We start from the raw sequence: 22,573 nt of genomic DNA, 5'->3' as shown, positions 1-22,573 counted from the left end.
CGCGGCGGCCACTTGCCCGAAATCATTTTTAAAACATAATGGCAAACCCTTATCTTTATAATAAAGCTAAATTATTGGCCATAACATTAAATTATATACGTTTTATTTCATCTTGAAAACCTAACCTCTAAAAAAACACCCTTTATAATTTTATAAAGTTCTATCAATTGATGTTTTATGTTCGGAGTTGCGAATCTGTGCTCTTGTGAATGGTAGACACACACCAAATCATTCGGCTATGGTGGCCGATAATATTAAAAGTAATATGTAAAACAAAGAGTGCTGGCTATCAGGACCTACGACTTAATCCGCTTGTGCAATCCCAATGAGGGGCGAACCTCAACGATAATCTAACCTAAGTCGGGCACAACGAAACTGAATACAGTTTTCCTCCAGTAGAATGTTTATGTTACCAAATGTACGAGTAACTGTTTCGAAGCGTATTTTCAATCACCAAACAGCGCCGCTTTATATGCCTCTGACCTATTTCGTTTCACTACCAATTGAATGTCATTTTAGAACTGAATTTTTCAATTTTCCTATACATTAAATTACCTTCATCTCCTCAAATTACACTTCCGCTGTAAGTGGAAAAAATGCTAGTGGAAGGAGATTACATGCACTGGGGGATACGAGTACATGCACTCGTACTCGTATATCTCTTTACACGCCATTACCCCGGTGAATTAAACTAAGTGCTGCACATCAATTAGAATGGACGCTATCTACAACTAAAGAAATGTTCTGCGATAGTGCAATGTGTTGTTTCGATAAATGAGTGGATAATCTTTACCTATTGACATATGTATCTCTGTATGTGCACCATACATACAAACATTTGCAGACAATCCTTGAAATATTTATTGTACTTTCCTGTATTGCCAGAATATTCACTGCTGTGACTGTGTAACTTCGCCATCATCAACATGTTGCATGAATGGCAACCGGTTCTCAAGTGGTTGAGCATCGTTGGTCTGGTGCCATATGCTGCCCGCAATCGCAAACGTGATTTCCAGTATATGCAGCGCATCTACACATTAGTGCTACTTGCGGTAAATTGGATTCTAACCGCCCTTGGGATATACAACCAGTCTTTGGAGGATGGGGCGGTCGTATCGAATTTTATATCCATCATGGTTTTCCTCAGCCAAACTGTAACATTCACTGTATGTTTGTTGGAAGTGATGTGCACCTATCGGCAATATTTCGTATTTATGCAACAATCCAAGCATATTGTGTGGCTCTTCCAGCAACGCTTACAAACCGGTCTCTGCCGCTGGAGTTTGCGGCGGCGACAGTATTTGAAATATTTGTGTTATTCGTGTGCTGTCTATGGCAGCATAATCTTATCGATGGTGCTGATTTCAATGAAATACTATTATGGATACTTTTGGTATGCATGCGGCAGCAGTTTGGTATTGCGCATCCGTTGCTTCTTGGTCATCGTCTATATGGACTATATCGACTTCTATATGAGACACGTGAACATGAAGTTACGTTCGGTGGTCAACTGCCGTGTGCCCAGGGAGCGGCGTTTATGTTTGGATGTGAATTACAAAATGTTGGAATCTTTTGATTATATGTTGCAACTGAAATTGGTGTATGGAGAAATACGCAAGTTGTCGCTAATGATCGACGATTTATTTGGTTGGTCGATTTGCGCTATATTTACAGCGATTTTTCTAGATCTTACCGTCAATATTTACTGGACATTTCTGATTTTATCAAATGTTGTCGAGTTTTATTTCATCTACATAACAATAATAACTGCACTCCCACTGATGGCTATTATAGCATATATGTGCCACTCCGGCGAAAATTGTAAGCAGCAGGTGAGTGAAGTGCCATGACTTATATGGTCAGTAGAAAATTATAACCTTTATTACCAAAACTGAAGATACTCAAAAATATTATAAAAAAATTGTAAGAATCATAGAAAACTGGGCAAGCGATTGAAACTTAAGCATATATGCGGCTACACTCATATATACAGAGTGACACACCTAATAATATGTATGAATAGGTATATTTACAGGGTGCAACCGATATTTAAGGGGTTATATATAGTTAGAAGGCCGAAAAAAAGCGAATTTTCCAGAATTTTTTCTGAGAAAACTTTTAAATTTATGGATTTTAAGACTTAGTATAATATTATAATAGTAAAAATATTTATTTGGAAAGGAGCTACAGCTGATTTCCGGGAGCCCCTCTCAAAAAAGGCGTTTTGCGGTGACCAGTATATCTCTGAATTGAATCCTCTGAAATTAAAAAAACCAAACAGATTTCGTTAAAGTAATGTTGAATCTAGTAATTAATCGAAGTAATAAACAAAATAATTTTTTTTGACAAAGTGGCGGTGTCTCAAAAAAAAAAACGGTTTTTGACCAAAAACCTCGTGTTAAAATTGGAGACTAATCGGTTTAGTCGTTTTCGAGTAATGTTGGTCACCGACTTTGAAAACGCCATTAGGGTTTCACTACTGTCTCTAGAACATCGATGTATGCAGCAGAATTCACTCGAAATCCTTGTGTAAATAAGTGTGGTGGCATGGACATGTCTTTTGTTGCTCACAACACCTAAAATCATAATAGTGGCTTGAAGTTTCATGTGCATGACGATAGGATTCGATCGCATCCATCTTTCATTTGTGCGGTTTGACTTTTAGGTCAAATTTTTTTTGTCAGAAAAAAACCAGAAACAGAAATCTGTTCTCGTGTTTGTTTTCCGACATAAATTGTCTTCTGCGCATAACGTAGGATTCATACCGCATATCTTCATGGACTACTCGACGGATAAAAACCTCAGAAACATTAAGTTCTTCGTAAGGGCCCTCGTCAATGGTCAATTGTTGAATAAATCTGCAGATCGACAGTGCCAGAATGTGCCTCGTGTTTTTTGTGTTTTCTAACAGATTCTGCATCGCCGCCTGAAGCTTTCAATTCACGGTGAACCCTATGAACGGACGCACTTAAAAATAGAGATTTCTAAATCGGTGTGATTTGCACATACAGGGTCCGGCATCCGAAGTGTAACCAATCAAAAAGGCTATAAATTTTGTTTGGAAAATTACTTTTATTCAATTCAGAATAAAATATGTATGTGTGATATGACCACCTTTTGCCTTGACTATTGCCTTGAGATGGTCCAGAAACGAATTGCCGCGCGATTGTGACTTGCAGGTATTTGGCCGACACGCGGACGAATCTTTTAGTTCGGACTTTGCTCTCCAAAATGGCCCAAAGAGAATAATCCATCGGATTCGCGTCTAGTGAATTTGAGAGCCATTGAGTGGACGTTATGAAGTGTGGACCGTTGGTTTTTAGCCATTCTTGGTTCACTCGAGCTTTGTGAGATGGCGCCGAGTCCTGTTGAAACGTCCATGGTCTGCCACTCAAATGTTTGTCTGCCCACGGTTGCAAAGCAACCTCCAAAATACTTTCCTGATTTATATTTTATATTTATAATATTTCCCATTTAACTTGACGCCATCCTCAATGAAAACGATTGGAAAGCGCCCATCTGCGATTACAGGGGCTCAAACCATTACCTGCGGCGGGTGCTGCCTCCTAGTGGCCAATCGATTACTCAAATTCTCGTATGAACAGTTGGTTAATCGTTTTGGGAGTTTACGAAGTGCTCAAATTGAAAAATGTTCTCCTCAGAAACCACAGTGTTCGAAAATTGCCCGCTTTCGGCCAAGTGAAGAAACTCCTTCGCTCTCTCAAGTCTGACTTCATGATGCTTTGGTGTGATTGAGACTTCATCGGAGATTTCGCTGAAGTCGCTTCTTTACTTTTTGAACCATTTCATGTGACGTTGCAGTCTTTTGATGACCATCATGAAATGTTTTTTGATTTAATTCTTTTTTTCCTTTCTTTTTTGTAATAACACTTGGATTTTTCCATATTATAGTCAATTACTACTAGCATTTTAGTGCAACGGTTATTACATAGTAAGCATAAATATACAAATACCAAAATCTATAACGATTTGCTAATGGAATTCGCAATGCAAATACAACAAGATCCTATGGTAATAGTGGTGAAGGAATTTTTGACTTTGGATCTACGACTGCTTATGAAGGTGAGTTGCATGTGCAAGTTGTTGTTGTATGGGTAGTATTTTAAATATTTTTTTTTCAGTATTATACAAAGTGGCGCAGAACTAATCAAAAATTTTGTTTTAGAATACCTTCTTTACTAAATAAATACCAAAAAAGAGGATTTGAGTGATGGAAATCTCTATTTTGATCTTTACGGGTTCCATTGCTTATCTGTTTTTATACTGTAGCTGTTTAGTTCACAAGTGGAAATCTGGTTGACCTACGACGCTATTTAGAAAAAATTTGAAATTTTCCGATTAATTTTGCGCCACCTTGTATGTAAAATTTTAAACAAAATATTAATTGAGGCGGGTAGCATCACCATCTTACCATAAAAGGTCTATCGCGGACCACCACAATATTGGGTAAAACTTAAGATGAAAGAGGAAAGGGACAGAAGCTTAACTTTCCCTACTTATAAAGTGTGATCAGATTGGAGGTACTTTTTCCAGTAGGGTTTTTTTGATAGATCACGCGTGACTACTGTCAAACTAAATGCATTGTTTTTTCAGTATTTTTCAGTATTCATTGAAATTTCATCACGGAAAGACTTATGTCTCAACAACGTTTACAAATCGTACAATTGCATTCCGAAAATCGACGCTCTGCGGAACGTGTGTTCGACGCGCGCCCAGCACAACTTATGGTGTACAACAGTGAGACCCATTTTTTACTTCAATTAGCAAAATTTCCATATTCGGGCAGAGAGCAACCCGAAGTCAATCAAGTACAGTCATCAATTGAAAACAACCATTTGGTGTGGCCTATGGGCTGGAGGAATCATTGGCCCATATTTCTTCAAAGACGAGACTGGCACCAATGTTTGAAGCCCGTGAACTCCACAACATTTGGTTCCAACAAGACGCTACTGGCAAAACAGCCCGTGAAACAATGGATTTACGGATTTACTGCGTCGTCATTTCGGTGAGCAATTTATCTCTCGTCTCGGATCAGTGGATTGCCCACTTGATTGAGGCATTGGAAGCCAACATTAATAAAGTTATTCACGAGATACCGACCGAAATCCTCCAGCGAGTCATTCAAAATCGGTGTTTACGGATGCCCGCAATACGGCGCAGTTACAGCCAAAATTTGAAAGGGATTATTTTTAAAAAATAAATGTAATAAATGGTTCTACACAAAAATAATAAAGATTGCCCAAACGATTTGAATTTTCGTCGTCCGATACCTCTAACTTGATCACGCTTTAGTATGTCATTACATTTATTTAATAAAACCATTTTTTTTTTTCAAATTTTCAGATATTTACTTCAATTGTCACATATTTGGTAATATTACTACAATTCCGCTGGATATATCCTGGTGAATACGGTAATGAATGAATGAGCTGAACTCAGAATAACTACTCTTAAGCAAGTCCGGTCAAGAATTCAGTAAAGAAAATTATAAAAACTCTATGAGCATTTTGATTATTACTTTAAATATAAGAAAAAAAAATGGCTGTCGAAAAATTTTGTTTTTGCATTCAGTTGTGAGTTACAGGGTGTTAACAATGGAAGTTAACAAAGAGAAAACTCAGTTCATAAAGGTGAAAATGTAAGCCAGGCCGCGTGCAATTTTGGTTTCGTCATTTCGCCGATTCCGTTCAGTCATTTTTGATGTTAAAGAAGATGTCGATAATGTCGATAATATCAGAGAAATAATCGAAGTTGACGGGCATTTTAGTAGTCGTGGTATCGCCCAGGAGCCAAAGATCGACCGAAAAACAGTTTTAAATCATTTGCGCACAAAAATTACGCGAAAATAATGAATTTCTTTTTTCCCAAACTAATATTAAACGAGCTTTCCAGAAAACGCTTATAAATGGTCCCTCCTTTTAGAAAAATTGGGCAAGTGGCCCTATTATTTCGGAAAACTATACTGAGACTTAACCGACCAAGATGAATGAATGGGCTCACATCCCGCAGCTTCTGTTTAGTAAGGGGAGCTCTATTGAAAACATTCCAATATACATATATAGTTGATTTAAAAGTTCTCAAAAGAAAGCTACGTCTACCAGAAGGTCGCAAGAAGTCATTAGTAGGCTTTTGCACTCATTTTGAGTTTGTTTTAGTAAAATTAAATTTGGAAAATTCACTCTCATAAGCAAAAGGTGCTTCTGCTGGCGAAAAACATATAAAGCCAAGAAGGGGTATCCCTAGCCCGTTCCGCTAACAAAACTTAGTTAGAAAATTTCCCCTCCCAAAGAGCATTTTTGCATCTTTCCGGCAAGATTAGGTCGTACAGGTCGCTGATAGTCGTTCAATTTCGGTATGGTTTCACTCTAAATTTTTGATAACAGCTCAAACTTAATTTTTCTTTATTTCTGCTTGACTTATCAACGAAATAAATAAACATAGGAAAAGTAAAAGGAAGTACACAGGTATCGCGTGAGTATTACGGAAATAATAAATACAGTGGTACACTCGTTTCAATAATTAAATGTGGTATGTTTGTATGTAAAGGAATGGCTTTATGAATGAATGAATTGTAAATTTGCGCTCCGAGGGGCTCGTCACTCAGCACAATAACGAATTAACATTCGGAAAACTGGTTTGCCGGCAACACTTTTATTTTTCATACGTACATAGGTATGTGTATGCACATTTTCCAACTAAATTTACATTTCTACGTACATATTTATCTGGAGTTCAAATTGCAAGTGATAAAATAACTTCACAAAATGTTTATGAATGTTTGTATGCATGCAGTTGAGTGAAAAATGATTAAAACCAATCGTGAAAATCTCGTTTTAATCAAAAATGCTACTTAGATTTTTTATAGATCCGTAGATAGTGTGTCTAAAATTATTTTTAGATTCAGATAAGATTAAGTCAAATTTTTAAATATTTGAAAAATAATTTGCTTCATATTTCGTTATAAGTTTTTTTTTTAACTCAACAAGCAACAAGAAAAAAAATAAACAAAATGAAAAAAATAAATTAATATAATTAAAAAAATAAGTTTAATTAAAAGAATAATATGAAGTAAAAAAAATAGTTTAAATAAAAAAAACTAAAAAATTATTAAATTAAAATAATAAAAAAGCTTTTGAATAGAATAAACTAAGATTAAGTAGAAAAAAAAATTTAAATAATATAAATTGTAACTAACTAAAAATATATGTATATGTAAATAAAATAAAAAACTATAAATAAATAAAAATAAAGGAATAAAATTAAAAAAAGTATACAAAATAAAATTAAAAACAAATTTTGTGAAGTTAAATAAAATAAATAAAAAAATTTTTGGATGATGGGCAGTCAAACTATTAAATATTTATTTGCTTTTTATTTAATTCAACGAAATCATTTCATAAAAAAATAAACAAAAATGAAATTAAGTAAATCGAGGCAAAATAAATTAAAGAAATTTAAAATAAAAAAACTAGTTATATTAAAAAAAATTAAAATAAAATAAACTAAAGTAAAATAAAAAAAAAAAACAAACAAAATTAAATGAACAAAAATAAAATCAAGTCAAATAAAACAATATAAAACAAATAAAACAATTTGATAAAAGAAAATTTTATACATAAAATGAAATAAATAAAAATAATAAATTGAAAAGAAAAAAAAAATTAAAACAAAAAAAAAAAAAAAATTCTAAATAACTAAAAATAAAATAAAGTAAAATAAAACAAAATAAAAAAATTGAATGAATAAAAATAAAATCAGGTCTAATAAAATAATATGAAATGAATTTAGAAAAGGTTAAATAAAAAAATTATAATAATAAAATAAAATAAGTATATAATAAAATAAAAAAGAAAATGAAATAAAACAAAATGAAAAAATAGTAAATAATAAATAGTAGTAAGTAATTAAAAAACTAAAAAATTAATAAAAAATAAGCAAAATGAAACACAATACATATATATAAAAAATAAAATAAAACAAAGTGAATTAAAATAAAACCAGGTCAAATAAAGTAATATAAAATAAAGTAAAAAAAAAATTTTGTTTCTAATTAAATAAAACGAGTAAAAGTATAATTAAAGAAATAAAGGAAATCGAAAAAAGAATAAATAGAAAATAAAATTTTATGAATAAATTAAAGTAAAATAAAATAAAATAGAATAAAATAAAATAATATGCTGGATGTAGCATACTTGCATACCCCCGTGAATACGTCATGAGACATAACAATATAGCAAAGATCCTCCACCAACAACTTGCGATAAAACACGGTATCTTACAAGCAGAAGTTTGGTATTTTAAATATGAACCAAAGGCAATATTGGAAAATGCAAATTTTAAACTGTACTGGGACAAATTTATTTCTACAGATCAAACCCCAGCTGCCAACAAACCTGACATCATCTTGTTCGACAAGATAAATAAAACAATCGAAGTAATCGATATAGCGGTGCCCCTTAATCGGAACATCCAAAGCACATACTCCACCAAAATATGGAAGTATGCAGCTTTGGCTATAGAACTTAAACGGATGTACAAAGCGAGGGAAGTGAATATAATTCCAATAATTATATCGTCCACTGGATTAGTGCCTAAGCATTTAATAAAAAACTCGAAGAAGTATGACTGCCAACACCTCTTAGAAGACATGCAGAAGTCGACCATACTGGACACATGTCCAAAAGTTCATAGATTTTTAAATATTTAAGCAATAGTAATCGCATGGGCGTAGAACTTGGACTACGCTCCACCAGAGCACAATCTCTTGAAAATATTATCCGGAATGTGTAATCTCCGGCAATAGCCGAGATGGATTAAGCTCAAATAAATTAAAATAAATTAAAGTAAAATAAAATAAAAAATTGAAAAACAAACAAAGGAAATTATAAAAAACAAAAAGGAAATAAATGAAAGTGAAATAAATTTAAGTAAAGTAAAATTACTTTGATCTCGGCGGGCAATACCAAACCTCCGAGTGTATTTATGGCATGAAAAAGCTCTTAATAAAAACCCTTTGTCGTTTGGAGTCGGCTTAAAACATTTGTGGAACAACAGCAAGGCCTACACCACAAATAGGAGGAGCTCAACCAAACACCTAACGGTACAGTGCACGCGCCAATTATTTATTTATTTTTTACTCTTTGAATTCAAATAAAATGAAATAATACAATAATAATAAATAAAGTCCACTAAAATAATGTAAAATTAAATAAAATAAAGTAAAATTAAGTGAAATAAAAGAAAATTTAAGTAAGATTAAAATAAAATAAATAATTTTTTTTTCGCAGGCGACGTGATTTAAAATGTCTTACGCATCATTAAAGCCGTCGTCTCAGTAGTGAATAGTGCTACCAGCTCGCTTGGACTAAAATAAGTGTAATTACAGAAATAAAATAGAATTAAAAAACGTAGAAAGTAATATAAAAAAATTAAAAATTATAAAATTACAGTAAATTATCAATAAATGATCAAAATAATAAATAATAATAATAAAAAATAATAAAATTGTGTTAATTGATTAATATTATAATATAAATATTATTATAATATAATATTAATAAATAATATTAAAAAAATACTAAATAACACTATAAATAATAAAACATTATTAAATATATACTAGTATATATTTTCTCCGCGCCCCTAAATGAAAAACCCTAGCCAATCTTTTTCACCCAACAACCTCACCCACCGTTTAAACTTGGGGCTCCCTGTGTCTTTTGCCAACGAGGCTCCTTCGACCGAGTAAAAGGCGGTATAATCTTCCAATTTGCGTGGAGGAAATTCTTCGTCTATCTACTAGCCTAGATATAAGGGGGAGGTAGGGTTTAGCGCTAAAAAAACACTTTTTTTGTGAATTTTTTACAGAAATATGGCTTAAGATACTTTAATAAAATCAGTTACATGTTATTGTACATCTTTTCAATAAGTTTTTAAAAAATATTAATAATAAAATATTGACAAATAAGCCCATGACAGAGTTTTTTTGGAGATATGTTTTTCGAGAGGTGCTCTGCGGTGCCAATCGGCATTCGTCGTAGAATCATCTGAAACTAAAAAAGTCGAATTTTTCAGTTAAAGTATGACGTAATGCTCCCCCCTACATTAATAAAATTTTTTTTTTTTCATTTTTGTAGTTTTGGTGGCAAAAAAACGTAAAACGAGCATTTTTGGCGAAAATTTTCGCCATATTTGTAAGTGAAAAACAACCTTAAAAAACAAAAAATAAAAAAAACAGTGTAGGGGGGAGGTATTTTTGATTTAGAAAACGTGTGCCAAATTTGAAAAGAATCGGTTGAATAGTTTCGGAGTTGTGATTGGCACCGACTTTTAAGAAGTCGTTTCGGGAAAAACGCGTTTGAAAAAATGACTGAGAAATTATCGATGCTCCGCATTCGTGGTAGAGTGCCTACAAAGGCTATAACTTTGAGAGTTCTGCTCCGATCCACTTAAAATTTTGACACAACATTCTTGAAATGATTTACTATAAGATAAGTGAAGAAAAAAAATTTCGATTTTGTGACCCTACCCCCCCCTTAAAGAGGTAAAGCCGACAGCACCGGAATCAGGCTCCGGTGTGGAAGGCTAGTCCCCTACCCATCTTAAAACCTTTTGGATTAACGAAACTAAATAATAATAAATAAAAAACAAGCTAAGCCAAAACAAAAATGACATACATATGTATCATACATACACATACATACACCGAAATATTTCTAGAAATATTCTTTTGGCTGTTTTGCTTTCAGCAAAAACGCAAAAACCGACACTTGAGTTGAATACGTACTTGCAATTATAATGCTGGCGATTGCACTTTCTTACATTAACTTGTGCACACATACATACTTACATTCATACGTGTAAAGATAAGCTGAACTTGGACATTTGCGTTACCAACTTTCAGAAAGCAAATAGAAAAAAAATGGCAAAAAACAAAATAAAAAAATTGCTAATTTTGATGCTTCTTCTCAGTTCAACTGATAAGAAGCGCATCTAAAGCTCCACTACTTCACTCGCATTAGAATTTAACAACGCTACAACAACAAATGAGAAGAAAGTGCTCTAAACACAATCTCTAGAGACCTCAAGTACAGCACCATCAATTGCTAGCCGCACTAACACCAATGTACATATATGAATTTGTGTATATATAAGTATGCATTTTGTATATTTCTAAAAACCAAACGCTATCAAATTATTATTACACTTGTTTTTAATATTTTGTTTTAATCATTGTCTCATTATTATTTTTATTTCTTTACTTTTCCTTTATTGTCTAGTAGACGTGCGCGTATACGTAGATTTGCCGGTCGCTTGCTGAGTATATAAATATCAGTTGGCCGGTTGGTGATCACTCAAAAGTGTTTAGTTTTTCATCACAGCCAGACGGTTTTGTGCACGACTCGGCTGTTGTTTCAAAGGAATTGCATAAGCTGTGCCTCTATACATACCTACATGTACATTTGATTACTTGTACCGAAGTGAAGTGTGGCATATACCGATTAACTACGATCAGTTTTCCTAGTTGAATTAACTTGGCTGAAATTTAAATAGTATTTTGTTGTGATTAATTGTGCACAAGTGAAAGGAAAGCAGTTTCAAAAATAAAAACAAGTACAAGTGCAAGTGTGAGGAAGTGCAACGAAAGAAATGGCTGTTAGTATTGGAAAATGTTTATTTACAGTTTTTCTTTTTAATTAAGTTAAATTCGTTTATAGGAGTATTGAGGAGGCTTGTGAGACGAAGAAGTTTGTCGCAAAAAATGCGAATATTTTAATTAAAATTAGCTTACAATTGAAAAATGTTTATTGTTTCAATAAATGTTTGCCTGTTAGGAGAGTTTGTTTTTAAGAAAACTAATAATTGAATTTGATACACCAGTGAGGTCGTTGATCTATACCAAAATTATTGCAGCAAAATTATTACATTGTTGCGCTATAAAAAATTAAATTTATTTGATTATTAAATAGTTACTCAAACAGGCAGAAAGCACAAAAAAAAAATGTTTTCTTCTAAAATTGAAATTTTTCAGAATAGGCAGAAAGCAAAAAAAAAAATGTTTTTTTTTTTCAAAATTGAAATTTTTCAGAAATTGAGGAATTTAAAATTGAGGAAAAAAATGTAATTTCATTTAGTTAGTTAAGTGACATTGGCATATAAAAAAATATTTTTATGACAATGATCCAAATTATTATAATTCACTAATCATTGAGAAGGTGTTTGGCCGCTCTCCTCCTCCTATTTGTGGCGTGTGTCTTGATATTGTGCCACAAATTGAGGGACCTACTGCCGATTCCGAAAGGCAAATGGTTTTTATGAGGAGTTTTTTTATGGCAGAAATATACTCGGACGACCGCCATTGCCTGCCTTGCCTCAAATGATTGTTATGTATTTTTCGAAATCGAGTATTCCAAAAGTCTTTGGCTAAGAAAGGCGCAGGAAGAAATTTGTTTATAAGTTGTTTTGTTTAGTTAAAAATTATATTAAAATTTCATAAGAGAGAAGCAAGCAATAAACGTCTAGGTAGAAGTGGCAGCCGATCTTTAAACCTAAGTGAGTTGGTGGACTGTCTCCGTGATACCACAGTAGTAGATACCGTTTACTCCTCGTTAAGCCATTTTGTTTTAAGCGCAAACCTCTTGATCTGGCTGACACTTATACCCTTAAAGTCATCAGTATCATTAAAGAATGACGAGCCAAAGTAATATGCGAACAATGATGGAATTAGTGACAACCCCGCCAAGAGATTTAGTCATCGCTTGGCTTACAGAATAAATATAGGTTTCTCTACCTATAGGTACCTACAGATTTATGGAGTACTGTATATTTTATTCATACCTATGTCAGTCTCGACTGATTTCAATGTGATGCATATCCTGTCAGCCCAGCTTTCTAATACTTTACCGGCGGCTGCGGTTTCTATCTCCCGACTGGCTCAGGCGTTATTCAAATTATATATGTACATATATGCCTCCTATATGTACCTCCGGTTTGAGGTGTGCGTTTTAATTTTGTTCCATAAATGTAAGGATCTACAAATTCATATCGCCTCCGAACGGCAGATGATTTTTTATGAGGAGCTTTTCCATAGCAGAAATACACTTTGAGGTTTGGTGTTTCGTACCCATAGCGAGTTTCACACCCGATCACTAACGAATGCCGCTTTAAGCTCCTAAATTGTTCGCGTAACATCGATTTTCTAGCTTACAAATGTTTGACAAAGGCGGCCTTACAGCGCTTGTGGCTGCCCGTAATGGCGTTGCAGATAGCATTTTCGAAAAAAAATAAATAAAATCTGTCACCAAAACAAGTGCCAGCATTTGTGAATGTGTCGTCTTTTCGACAATCTCGTGTGTATTTACCGATCCCCAGATGGGATTCCCAGTTTACGTTCTAGCATTCCTGCTGAGATCAAAATGTGCCTCGTCAGGAGATATGAGTTTACTAGCGAATTTGACGTGCAATTCGAACTGCTATATATAAGGAGAAAAATTTGAAGCGAACACGAGGTGGATGGATGTTTGCCTTCAATTGCAGAACCAATTGGACCTTGTTGACGAATATTCTGAAGTCTTTGTGTAAAAGTAGTGTCTGATATGTTGAGTTTTTGAGTTGAATGGGAAGCTGCAGCTCTTGGGCTGGGTGCACTAACTTGGGTACATTCATTTCGGTCACAGATTTTCTTAGTAAACTGGCTCGAAATATTTCGCTACAGTGTTCCAGCGTAAGCTACTCATTGTGTTCTGCGGTATGCTACTGAGTGGCAATGGAGATTCTGAGGAGTAATAAGCCGTCGTTTCCAAAATAATATATGACTCTAAAAAGTAACTGAATTTCGGCTAACGGGTGTATTGGCTGAGCTTACTCAAATTTTATAAATTTGTTTAATTTTGAATAGATTTTTTTTTAATTTTCAATTGAATTTTTGTAATTTTGAACTTTTTTTTTTGAATTTTAAAATGAAAAATAGTATCAAATCATGAGCAAATAAAGAATCGATCTATATATATGGTTCTCCTAATGCCAGAAGCATGAATGTGGAAACATACCAATTTTGAGTCAATTGTGGTTTGATTAACTTCTTGATATTCCACGTTGCACCTATACCCAGAATATCAAACGTACTAGGAAACCACAGATAATTTTTTATAACAGAAATCAAACTTTATAATTTTCATGGAGCAATAAATTACCAATATTTTCATTTTCACAATAATTTTATTCACACTACATTTTCTACAATATATTTTAGATTTTTTGAAACGAATTTTTATGAAATTTAATCACATGAAAGAGCTTTTTGGAAGCAGGTGATTTCAGCTGTGGGCATTTTTTGACGAACAGCTGAGAGTGTTTTTACTTATGGCTCTGTACAATAGGCGGTGGCCGCCGTAGCCGAATGGGTTGGCGCGAGATTACCATTCGAAATTCACAGAGAGAACGTTGGTTCGAATCTCGGTGAAACTAAAATTAATAAAAACATTTTTCCAATAGCGGTCGCCCCTCGGCAGGCAATGGCAAACCTCCGAGTGTATTTCTGCCATGAAAAAGCTCCTCATAAAAATATCTGCCGTTCGGAGTCGGCTTCAAACTGTAGGTCCCTCCATTTGTGGAACAACATCAAGACGCACACCACAAATAGGAGGAGGAGCTCGGCCAAACACCCAAAAAGGGTGTACGCGCCAATTATATATATAGGTATATACTATATATCTGTACAATAGGGTCTGTTCATGAAGCAAATATTTTGTAGCAATTATTATTATAAAAACTTTCAAGTTTTGGAATTCATGTAGCCAAAAAACTTGCAAACATTTTATTTTGAGGGGAAGCTTCAAGTTTTTACTGGATACATTTTCACTTGTAAGAATTTGTAAGTGAGAAAACAACTAATGGAATGTTCTTCATCTGACAGCGATGATGAAATGCAACCAATTATTGTAGACAAAATGAAATCATGTGATTTCGAAGCTCGTTATTTTGCATTTTATTTGCTTTAGTTTTTTTCAAAATTTAATACGAGGTAGTTCAAGTTAAAAAGTTTTTAAAGTTTTTTTCCTGCCAACAATTTAATCAGCTGTTCATAAAACTTGCAAATTGTTACTGATTTTGCGTTCACTTTGCTTTGATATTTTTCTCTTTAAGAGCGAATTCTCGGAAATTAAATTACTGACAAGTTACTGGATAATTCTTACTTGAACAGACCTATTTCTAGAATTTTTTTATTATTATTTTTGCTTTTAACTTTAAGTTTTTCTGCTTTTAATTTTGAATTATATATGAAGGAGTGTTTTAAATTTGTGGCCCAAATTACAAATTTGTAAATTCTTTTCTCAAAATGGGCTTCAACAAAGTTAAGGATTTAATAAGCTTTAAATATTTGTTTTAAGTAATTGAAGATTATGGCAAGTATGGAAAATTATTTTGAACCTCAATTTCTTGGTTTTCTTCACTATGTGTGGGCATTCATTCGCCCCTTGACACTTAAGCCTTGGCAGCCAAACAAAAAGTTCGTATTGAAAGGTCGTACCCAGAATTTAGTTTGTATGAAGAATCGTTGTCTACTTTGTTCTTCGCCTTGAATTGACTATGCAGCCACTAAATTCCATTGCGAAAATCCTCTCAATCGCTTTGAGACCGCTCTTTAAATGAGAAACGAAATTGAAATCTATATGGGTCGTTCCAAGCCAAGTGAGCCACCTATTCGCCCACAATTGGTTATGATTAAAAAGTTTCTGTACGGGTGGAAAGTTGATGTAGAAAAAATAACTTTCGTATGTCGTTTGCTCAAAATTGAAAAAAAAAAAATGAATGGTTGTTATAAATGGTGAACAATTATTTAAAGTTCATTGGAGTTTCATCAAGTTTTAAAGCTCTGAAAGTTGTTACGCTGGACTTTTTAGGAACGCTGAATGTGGTAATAAATAGTAATTCCAGATTTAAGAAAAATTATACAACATAAAAAGCTCTATCCCTTTCGTACTCAGGCATTTTGTTGTGTCGTTCCTTTTTTTGTTTATTTTTTGATTAGCCAAACTAGTTTTGTACTCCATATATGTATGTATGTAGGTCAATATTTAATATTATTATATTGCTTGATAATGTAAATGAGTTCGCTAGTGCAACAACCTCGTCTTTTTTTTTGGAACAACTATTTATACGTAAATTAGTTTTATGTGAAATTCACTTTGTATTTGCGTGAATGTACAAAATAACATTTTTATCAGCTCTGAGCAAATAATTTCTTTACGTGTTATATATTTGTTTATTTCGTTGAGCAAAAATGCTATCATCGATACTGGTTTCAACTGGTTGCGTTTATATGACAATACTTTTTTTGTTTTTTGCTTTTTTTGTTTGTTTTTGAAAACAAAATCCATAGCTTAGCTAAAATTTATTAATAAGAAATATTCTGCAAATATTTCTGCGGCTTAGTTTCTGTTCAGTCTGTGTCAGAGAAACGTAACCGCGATTATTCGTGCAGTATAAAACATATATATTTAAAATTTTTCTACGAGTCGCAATCACTCAATACTAGTGGAGTCTTCATCGTTGTCGAGTATAGCCTGGCATCTTCTTCATGCTTTGAACCAGCTTTTCTGCGAAGCTCCTCGACAAACAGAACTAGATTTTGCGAACTTGACGCACGCGTTGCTTTAAATCGTGGACTGGCCTTCCGACAAGATGCGTTTTCATAGTTCCCCACACATCTTTAATGGGGTTGACGTTTTGTTGTGTTGTTTCTCAATGTGTTTTTCTGAGAACAGTGGTTTTGATGATGTGGGATGGTAGGATATGTTCGCCTCCTTTAGTCGTCGTTCGATGGTGTTGATACTCACATCTATTTCCTTTTTAGCAAGAACTGATCGTGTTTGTCGTAGTCGCACAGAAGGGTCTCGCTTAAAAAGTTGGACGATCACTTTATCCTGCTTTTTTGTCGTCACTCGCTTCAAGGCGCGCTCGGAAAAGTCATTAAAATTTTTTTACACCTTATGCCACTGATTCCACACCACAACAAACTTTTTTTATTTTTTAATCACTTTTGCAACCGCGCCGTAAGATAATTTTGGTCCACCGAATGCGTGCATAAAAATACCGTCTCGAAATGCTTTGCGTACTTCTCACTCAATTTTGTTTGGTTGCGTTTACGGGAAAGTTTCGAACGACACTAACCTGAGTTAGCCCTAGCGTCGTAGCCCTTGTGTGGGACTAAAAAGCAGAACGAAATATATCTTGAAGTTACAAGAAAAAAACCGGTTCTTTTCTTCTGACATAGACTGTATATAAATATGTATATAATTGCCGCGTATACATTTGTGGTGTGCGTCTTGGTGTTGTTCCAAAAAAGGAGGGACCTACAGTTTTAAGCCAACTCCGAATGGCAAATGGTTTTTATGAGAAGCTTTTTCATGGTAGAAATACACTCGGAGGATAGTTGTCATGCACTAACCCATTCGGCTACGGTGGCCGCCTATGTTGAGCTATGCAAATTAGAATATATGCAAGGCTTAGAAAGTTTCTATGATTTTGCCACCAATAATGCAATCATACAATTTTGTTTTTGAGGAACTTTTTTTGATGAAAATTTTTATTTTGACTCTACGCGCTCCATTGCTAGCATGATACACTGTGGGCTTGCATGATTCAATAACATAAAAGTCTTGCTCAGTAAGCAGATTTCTTGTTCCTTCTTGACAAATAGGCGACCTTAGCAAGACACTGGGTTGTGAGTTCTTTTGTTGCATTACCAAACTCCTATCGCGTCGCTAACCCCACAGAACCCACGGCACTATAAGACTAAAAGATCTTGTGTTGCTGCATTACTCAAAGTAATACGACCAGAAAAACATTTAAAAAGAAAAAAAAACTAGATCCAGTCCATAAATGTAGTCCAAAATCTGTCTTGGTAGACAGACCCATCCGATATAGGTTACATCCTTCCTACCAAAGAGGTGTAGCTTTCATTATTAATTTGACATTGACATTTATTGAATCTAAAAATAAAATAAAAAACACAAATTGTAAACAATTCGATTTTGCGAACTTAAACTCAGATACCGATTTGGCCGTCATCAGAGCGAATTACATTCTGAGTCGGTCAACAATAGGTGTGAATCTACAATACCATTCGTCATTCGCTTTAGCACAACAGAATTCTGGCATTTGTTACACTGTGCCATGCTAATTTTGACGCGCAAAATGTTCTATACTGAACAACCGAAATAATGCGCAAATAGCAACCGCAAATTCCACCTGTGTGGGCGAGAGAGTGTGGTGAAGAGATTTTTCATGGTGGGGAGATTTTTACAGGTGTGTCCAATATAAGACCGTTAACCGACGTTAACTGACGTAGCAGAAGATCTGCTTAATAGAGACTGTTAGTGATTAGAAGGTGTGCGTTAGTGATATACGAAAAAAATCAACGTAACCTTCGCTCATGTTAGTTCGTTTGCCGACTGATTGGACGAGCGTGTGAATACGTGTGAAACGAGCGGACAGAAATCGGCCGCTAAGAATCCTGCGACGTGGCAGACGAAGTTTGCTCGCACAATTTTGTTTTCCACTATACCTAATGGCCAAACCTGGTAAATCTATGTATCTTCTTTAGCGCCAGCCTTATTTGACGTTGGCGAATCTACACCGAAACACAGACTCTTTCTCACTGAAATTTTTGGTTGGCCACTGCTTCAGAAAACCTCTCATAACCTCTCCGCTGTATGTTATCGCATCAGTGTTGACTGATCGAATATCTAAACTCTCGTGTGATCTCACAGCAAAGCAAATTAGTTATTATGTTTGATGTAATTGGATTGAGATATTTTGTCTTGAGAGAAGATGATATTAGGCGTTTGCTGAGTTCCTGAAAGCGTTACATCTCTTACCGGGTATTTGTGTTTTTTATTAACTGCGAGCTCATTTTTACACATCACAACTTTAATGGGCTAATGAATAATCTCTAGCTTCCTTTTACACTTTACAATGATTGCTGCTTGTAAACTTAAATATTATTACCTGTCTGATCTCTTTTTTTTTTCATTTTCTGCAGCCTCTACGTATCGCCATTATTGGCCAGAGTAACTTTGCTGCTGATGTATTGGAATTGTTATTGGAAAAACAGTACAATGTTGTTGGTGTTTTCACCATACCGGACAAGGGTAGTCGCGAGGATATCTTAGCTACTACTGCGGCCCGACATAATATACCCGTTTTCAAATTCTCTTCGTGGCGCAAGAAGGGCGTCGCCCTGCCCGAGGTGCTCCAGCAATACAAATCCGTCAAAGCTACGCTCAATGTTTTGCCATTTTGTTCGCAATTCATTCCAATGGAAGTAATCGATGGCGCAGATTTGGGCAGCATTTGTTATCATCCCTCAATTTTGCCTCGTCACCGTGGCGCCAGTGCTATACAATGGACGCTGATCGAGGGTGATGAGGATGCCGGCTTCACTATCTTTTGGGCAGATGATGGTCTCGATACGGGCCCGATTTTGTTACAAAAGCAGACACCGGTGGAACCTACCGATACGCTAGACACCATCTACAAGCGGTTTCTTTATCCCGAGGGCGTTAAGTCAATGGGTGCTGCTGTCGATTTAGTCGCCACTGGTACGGCGCCAAAAATTACACAAACCGACATAGGCGCCACGTATGATCCAGCTATGTTTAAGGAGGAGAATCAATTTATCGATTTGAATCAGCCTGCACGTAATATCTTCAACTTTGTGCGCGGTTTGGACTCACAACCCGGCGCTATAGCGGTAGTGTTGAAAACGGACGGCAGTGAGGAGAAGATTCGCCTGTTCGGCGCACACATCTACTCTGCTGGGCCGGTGAAACAATTGGGTTCGCTGAAACTGAAAGGCGTGAAGTCGCCGGCGTATATACACCAAGATGGCCTGCTCATTCAAGGTACGGATGGTAACTTTGTTAATGTGCGCCGCTTGAAGAAGGGCTCCAAGATGATCAACGCCGCTGACTGGTTTAAGCAGAGCGATCAGCCACAGATCACCGAATTTAGCGAGGATGAGTTGTTGAGGAAAGAAATATTGCGTGGTATTTGGAGCTCTATTCTCAAGGCGACTATTGAGGCGGATACTGACTTTTTTGCGGCAGGGGCCGGCTCCATGGACGTAGTGCGTTTAGTGGAGGAGTGCAAGGATGCTTTTGATGTGCCATTGGAGAATGAACATGTATTTATGGCACCGGTGTTCGAAGAGTTTTTCGTAGAGATCGTTAAGAATATGCGTCAAGGTAGCTCCGCTTCGTCTGTAGAGGTTCCCTTCGAAGGCTTCATTATGCGCGCAAACAAACGAGAAATACCCGTGCCAACCCAACTCTTTATAAACGGTGAATTTGTCAATTCTGAGGGCAAAAAAACATTGGACATTGAGAACCCCACTAATGCCCAGCTAATCTGCAAAGTCGCATGCGCATCGCGTAGTGATGTCGACAAGGCTGTGCAGGCAGCTCATAATGCTTTCTATGGTTCGTGGAAACAAGTGTCACCGCGTCAGCGTGGCCAGCTCATGATGAAGCTCGCTGATTTGATGGAGCAGTACAAAGAGGATTTGGCCACAATTGAATCGGTGGACTCGGGCGCTGTTTATACGCTGGCACTAAAAACGCACATTGGCATGTCGATCGATGCATGGCGTTACTTTGCTGGCTGGTGTGACAAGATACAAGGTAGCACCATACCAGTAAACCCAGCTAGACCCAATAATGTGTTGACATTCACGAAGCGTGAGCCAATTGGGTAAGTTTTGAGGAGCGTGATTTCTCACCCACTGAGAGGTGCTAACAGTTTTGGTTTTTCTATTATTTAGCGTCACCGGTCTTGTAACTCCCTGGAACTACCCGCTTATGATGTTATCGTGGAAAATGGCTGCTTGCATTGCTGCCGGCAATACGTGCCTCATCAAACCGGCGCAAACGTGCCCACTTACGGCGCTAAAGTTTGCAGAGCTCACTGTAAAAGCTGGCTTCCCACCAGGCGTCATTAATGTTGTGCCTGGCCAAGGTTCGGGTGCAGGGCAAGCAGTTGCCGATCATCCTTTGATACGAAAACTGGGCTTCACTGGTTCCACACCCATCGGCAAAGTGATCATGAGGTCTTGTGCTGAGTCCAATCTGAAAAAGTGTTCGCTGGAATTGGGTGGCAAGAGTCCGTTGGTTATATTCGCCGATTGTGATCTGGATAAGGCCGTCAAACATGTAAGTAAAAAGTGTCTGTGCACTTCGTTGAGATTTTAGACAGTCGATTTAAAACTTTAAAATTAGAATTAGTTAGGTTGAAATGAACCTTTTCTAATATTGAGTTTCAAAAAGCATCACCTCTTCCGTGCAAACTAGATGCAAATGCATTCTAAGCCTCTTTCTACTTCTCCATAGGGTATGTCTTCGGTGTTCTTCAATAAGGGTGAGAACTGCATTGCTGCCGGTCGTCTGTTCATTGAGGATCGCATACACGATGAATTTGTGCGTCGCGTTGTTAAGGATATCCGCACTATGACTATTGGTGACCCTCTGAATCGTTCCACAGCACATGGCCCGCAAAATCATAAGGCGCATTTCGACAAACTCAACGAGTTTTGTAAACGTGGCGTCAAAGAGGGAGCCACCTTAGTCTATGGTGGCAAACCTGTACCTAATACTAAGGGTTACTTCTTCGAACCAACTGTTTTCACCAATGTCGAGGATGAAATGTACATTGCGCAAGAAGAGTCCTTCGGTCCCATTATGATTATTTCCAAGTTTAATGGCAGTGATGTGGATTCAGTGATGAAGCGCGCGAATCGTAGTGAATATGGTCTGGCTAGTGGCGTCTTTACCAAAGATATTAGCAAGGCTTTGGCTTTTGCCGATCGCGTGGAGGCGGGTACGGTATTCGTGAATGTTTACAATAAGACTGATGTGGCTGCACCATTTGGTGGCTTCAAGCAAAGTGGTTTTGGCAAGGATCTGGGACAGGAGGCGCTCAATGAGTATTTGAAAACCAAGTGTGTGACTATTGAATATTAGCGTGAGTGATTGGAGATGTGGGCGGGAAGTGCAAAGTAAATACGTAAAGCAAGCGAAAGACGATTGTAGGATAAGAGAAAATAAAAATGTATGTAAACGTAAGGCAGCTATTTAAGACTATTAATTTCTAGAATTTATGTTTCTAAAACATATCAAAGTAGTAAAGTTAAGTTTAAATAGTAGGAAATGAATGTGAATATTAATAAAAAATATTTTGCTACTCGTATTCAATTTATAAGGAAAGTTATAAAAAATATTTTAAATATCCGTAATTTTATTTTTATAATTCTTTGTTATTGTTAAATATTTTACATTTGAAGAAATAAATCTACATACATATATATTCAAATTATTACTAGTTATCAATCTTTGAAAATTTTATTAATCTCGGCTTATGAAAATGAAGTGTAGTGTGAGGAAAATGTAAGCATACTTTTGAATCGTAAGCAGTTTTTTTGATACAATCCTCTTCTTAGCCGCCACGTTAGATATCTGACAGAAATCGTGTTTTGTATTTTTTGTGGCACCAATTT

General features: G+C 35.7%; 2 protein-coding genes across 2 annotated transcripts; both read left to right on the top strand.

Annotated features, from left to right (window-relative positions):
• The first annotated feature begins 926 nt into the window (after positions 1 to 926).
• LOC129248742 (putative gustatory receptor 39b) lies at positions 927 to 5,445 on the top strand. Its single transcript, XM_054888358.1, has 3 exons — positions 927 to 1,832; positions 3,913 to 4,083; positions 5,365 to 5,445. The coding sequence occupies exons 1-3, from the start codon at positions 927 to 929 to the stop codon at positions 5,443 to 5,445; spliced, it is 1,158 nt and encodes a 385-aa protein (XP_054744333.1).
• A 5,924-nt stretch (positions 5,446 to 11,369) lies between these two features.
• LOC129247223 (cytosolic 10-formyltetrahydrofolate dehydrogenase) lies at positions 11,370 to 22,324 on the top strand. Its single transcript, XM_054886256.1, has 4 exons — positions 11,370 to 11,676; positions 19,067 to 20,775; positions 20,846 to 21,233; positions 21,411 to 22,324. Exons 1-4 carry the CDS (start codon positions 11,671 to 11,673, stop codon positions 22,038 to 22,040), a joined length of 2,733 nt encoding a protein of 910 aa, XP_054742231.1. The 5' UTR covers positions 11,370 to 11,670; the 3' UTR covers positions 22,041 to 22,324.
• Positions 22,325 to 22,573: the final 249 nt, after the last annotated feature.

Source organism: Anastrepha obliqua, chromosome 5, assembly GCF_027943255.1.
Source record: "Anastrepha obliqua isolate idAnaObli1 chromosome 5, idAnaObli1_1.0, whole genome shotgun sequence".
In the NCBI taxonomy this organism is placed as follows: Eukaryota; Metazoa; Arthropoda; class Insecta; order Diptera; family Tephritidae; genus Anastrepha; species Anastrepha obliqua.
This window is presented reverse-complemented; position numbering and strand designations above follow the sequence as displayed.

Coding starts and splice junctions, on each gene's coding strand:
- LOC129248742 (XM_054888358.1), top strand. CDS start 927: ATGTTGCATGAATGGCAACCGGTTCTCAAGTGGTTGAGCATCGTTGGT. Junction 1,833..3,912: donor GCGAAAATTGTAAGCAGCAG/GTGAGTGAAGTG, acceptor TCCATATTATAG/TCAATTACTACTAGCATTTT. Junction 4,084..5,364: donor ATCTACGACTGCTTATGAAG/GTGAGTTGCATG, acceptor TCAAATTTTCAG/ATATTTACTTCAATTGTCAC.
- LOC129247223 (XM_054886256.1), top strand. Junction 20,776..20,845: donor ACGAAGCGTGAGCCAATTGG/GTAAGTTTTGAG, acceptor TCTATTATTTAG/CGTCACCGGTCTTGTAACTC. Junction 21,234..21,410: donor TGGATAAGGCCGTCAAACAT/GTAAGTAAAAAG, acceptor ACTTCTCCATAG/GGTATGTCTTCGGTGTTCTT.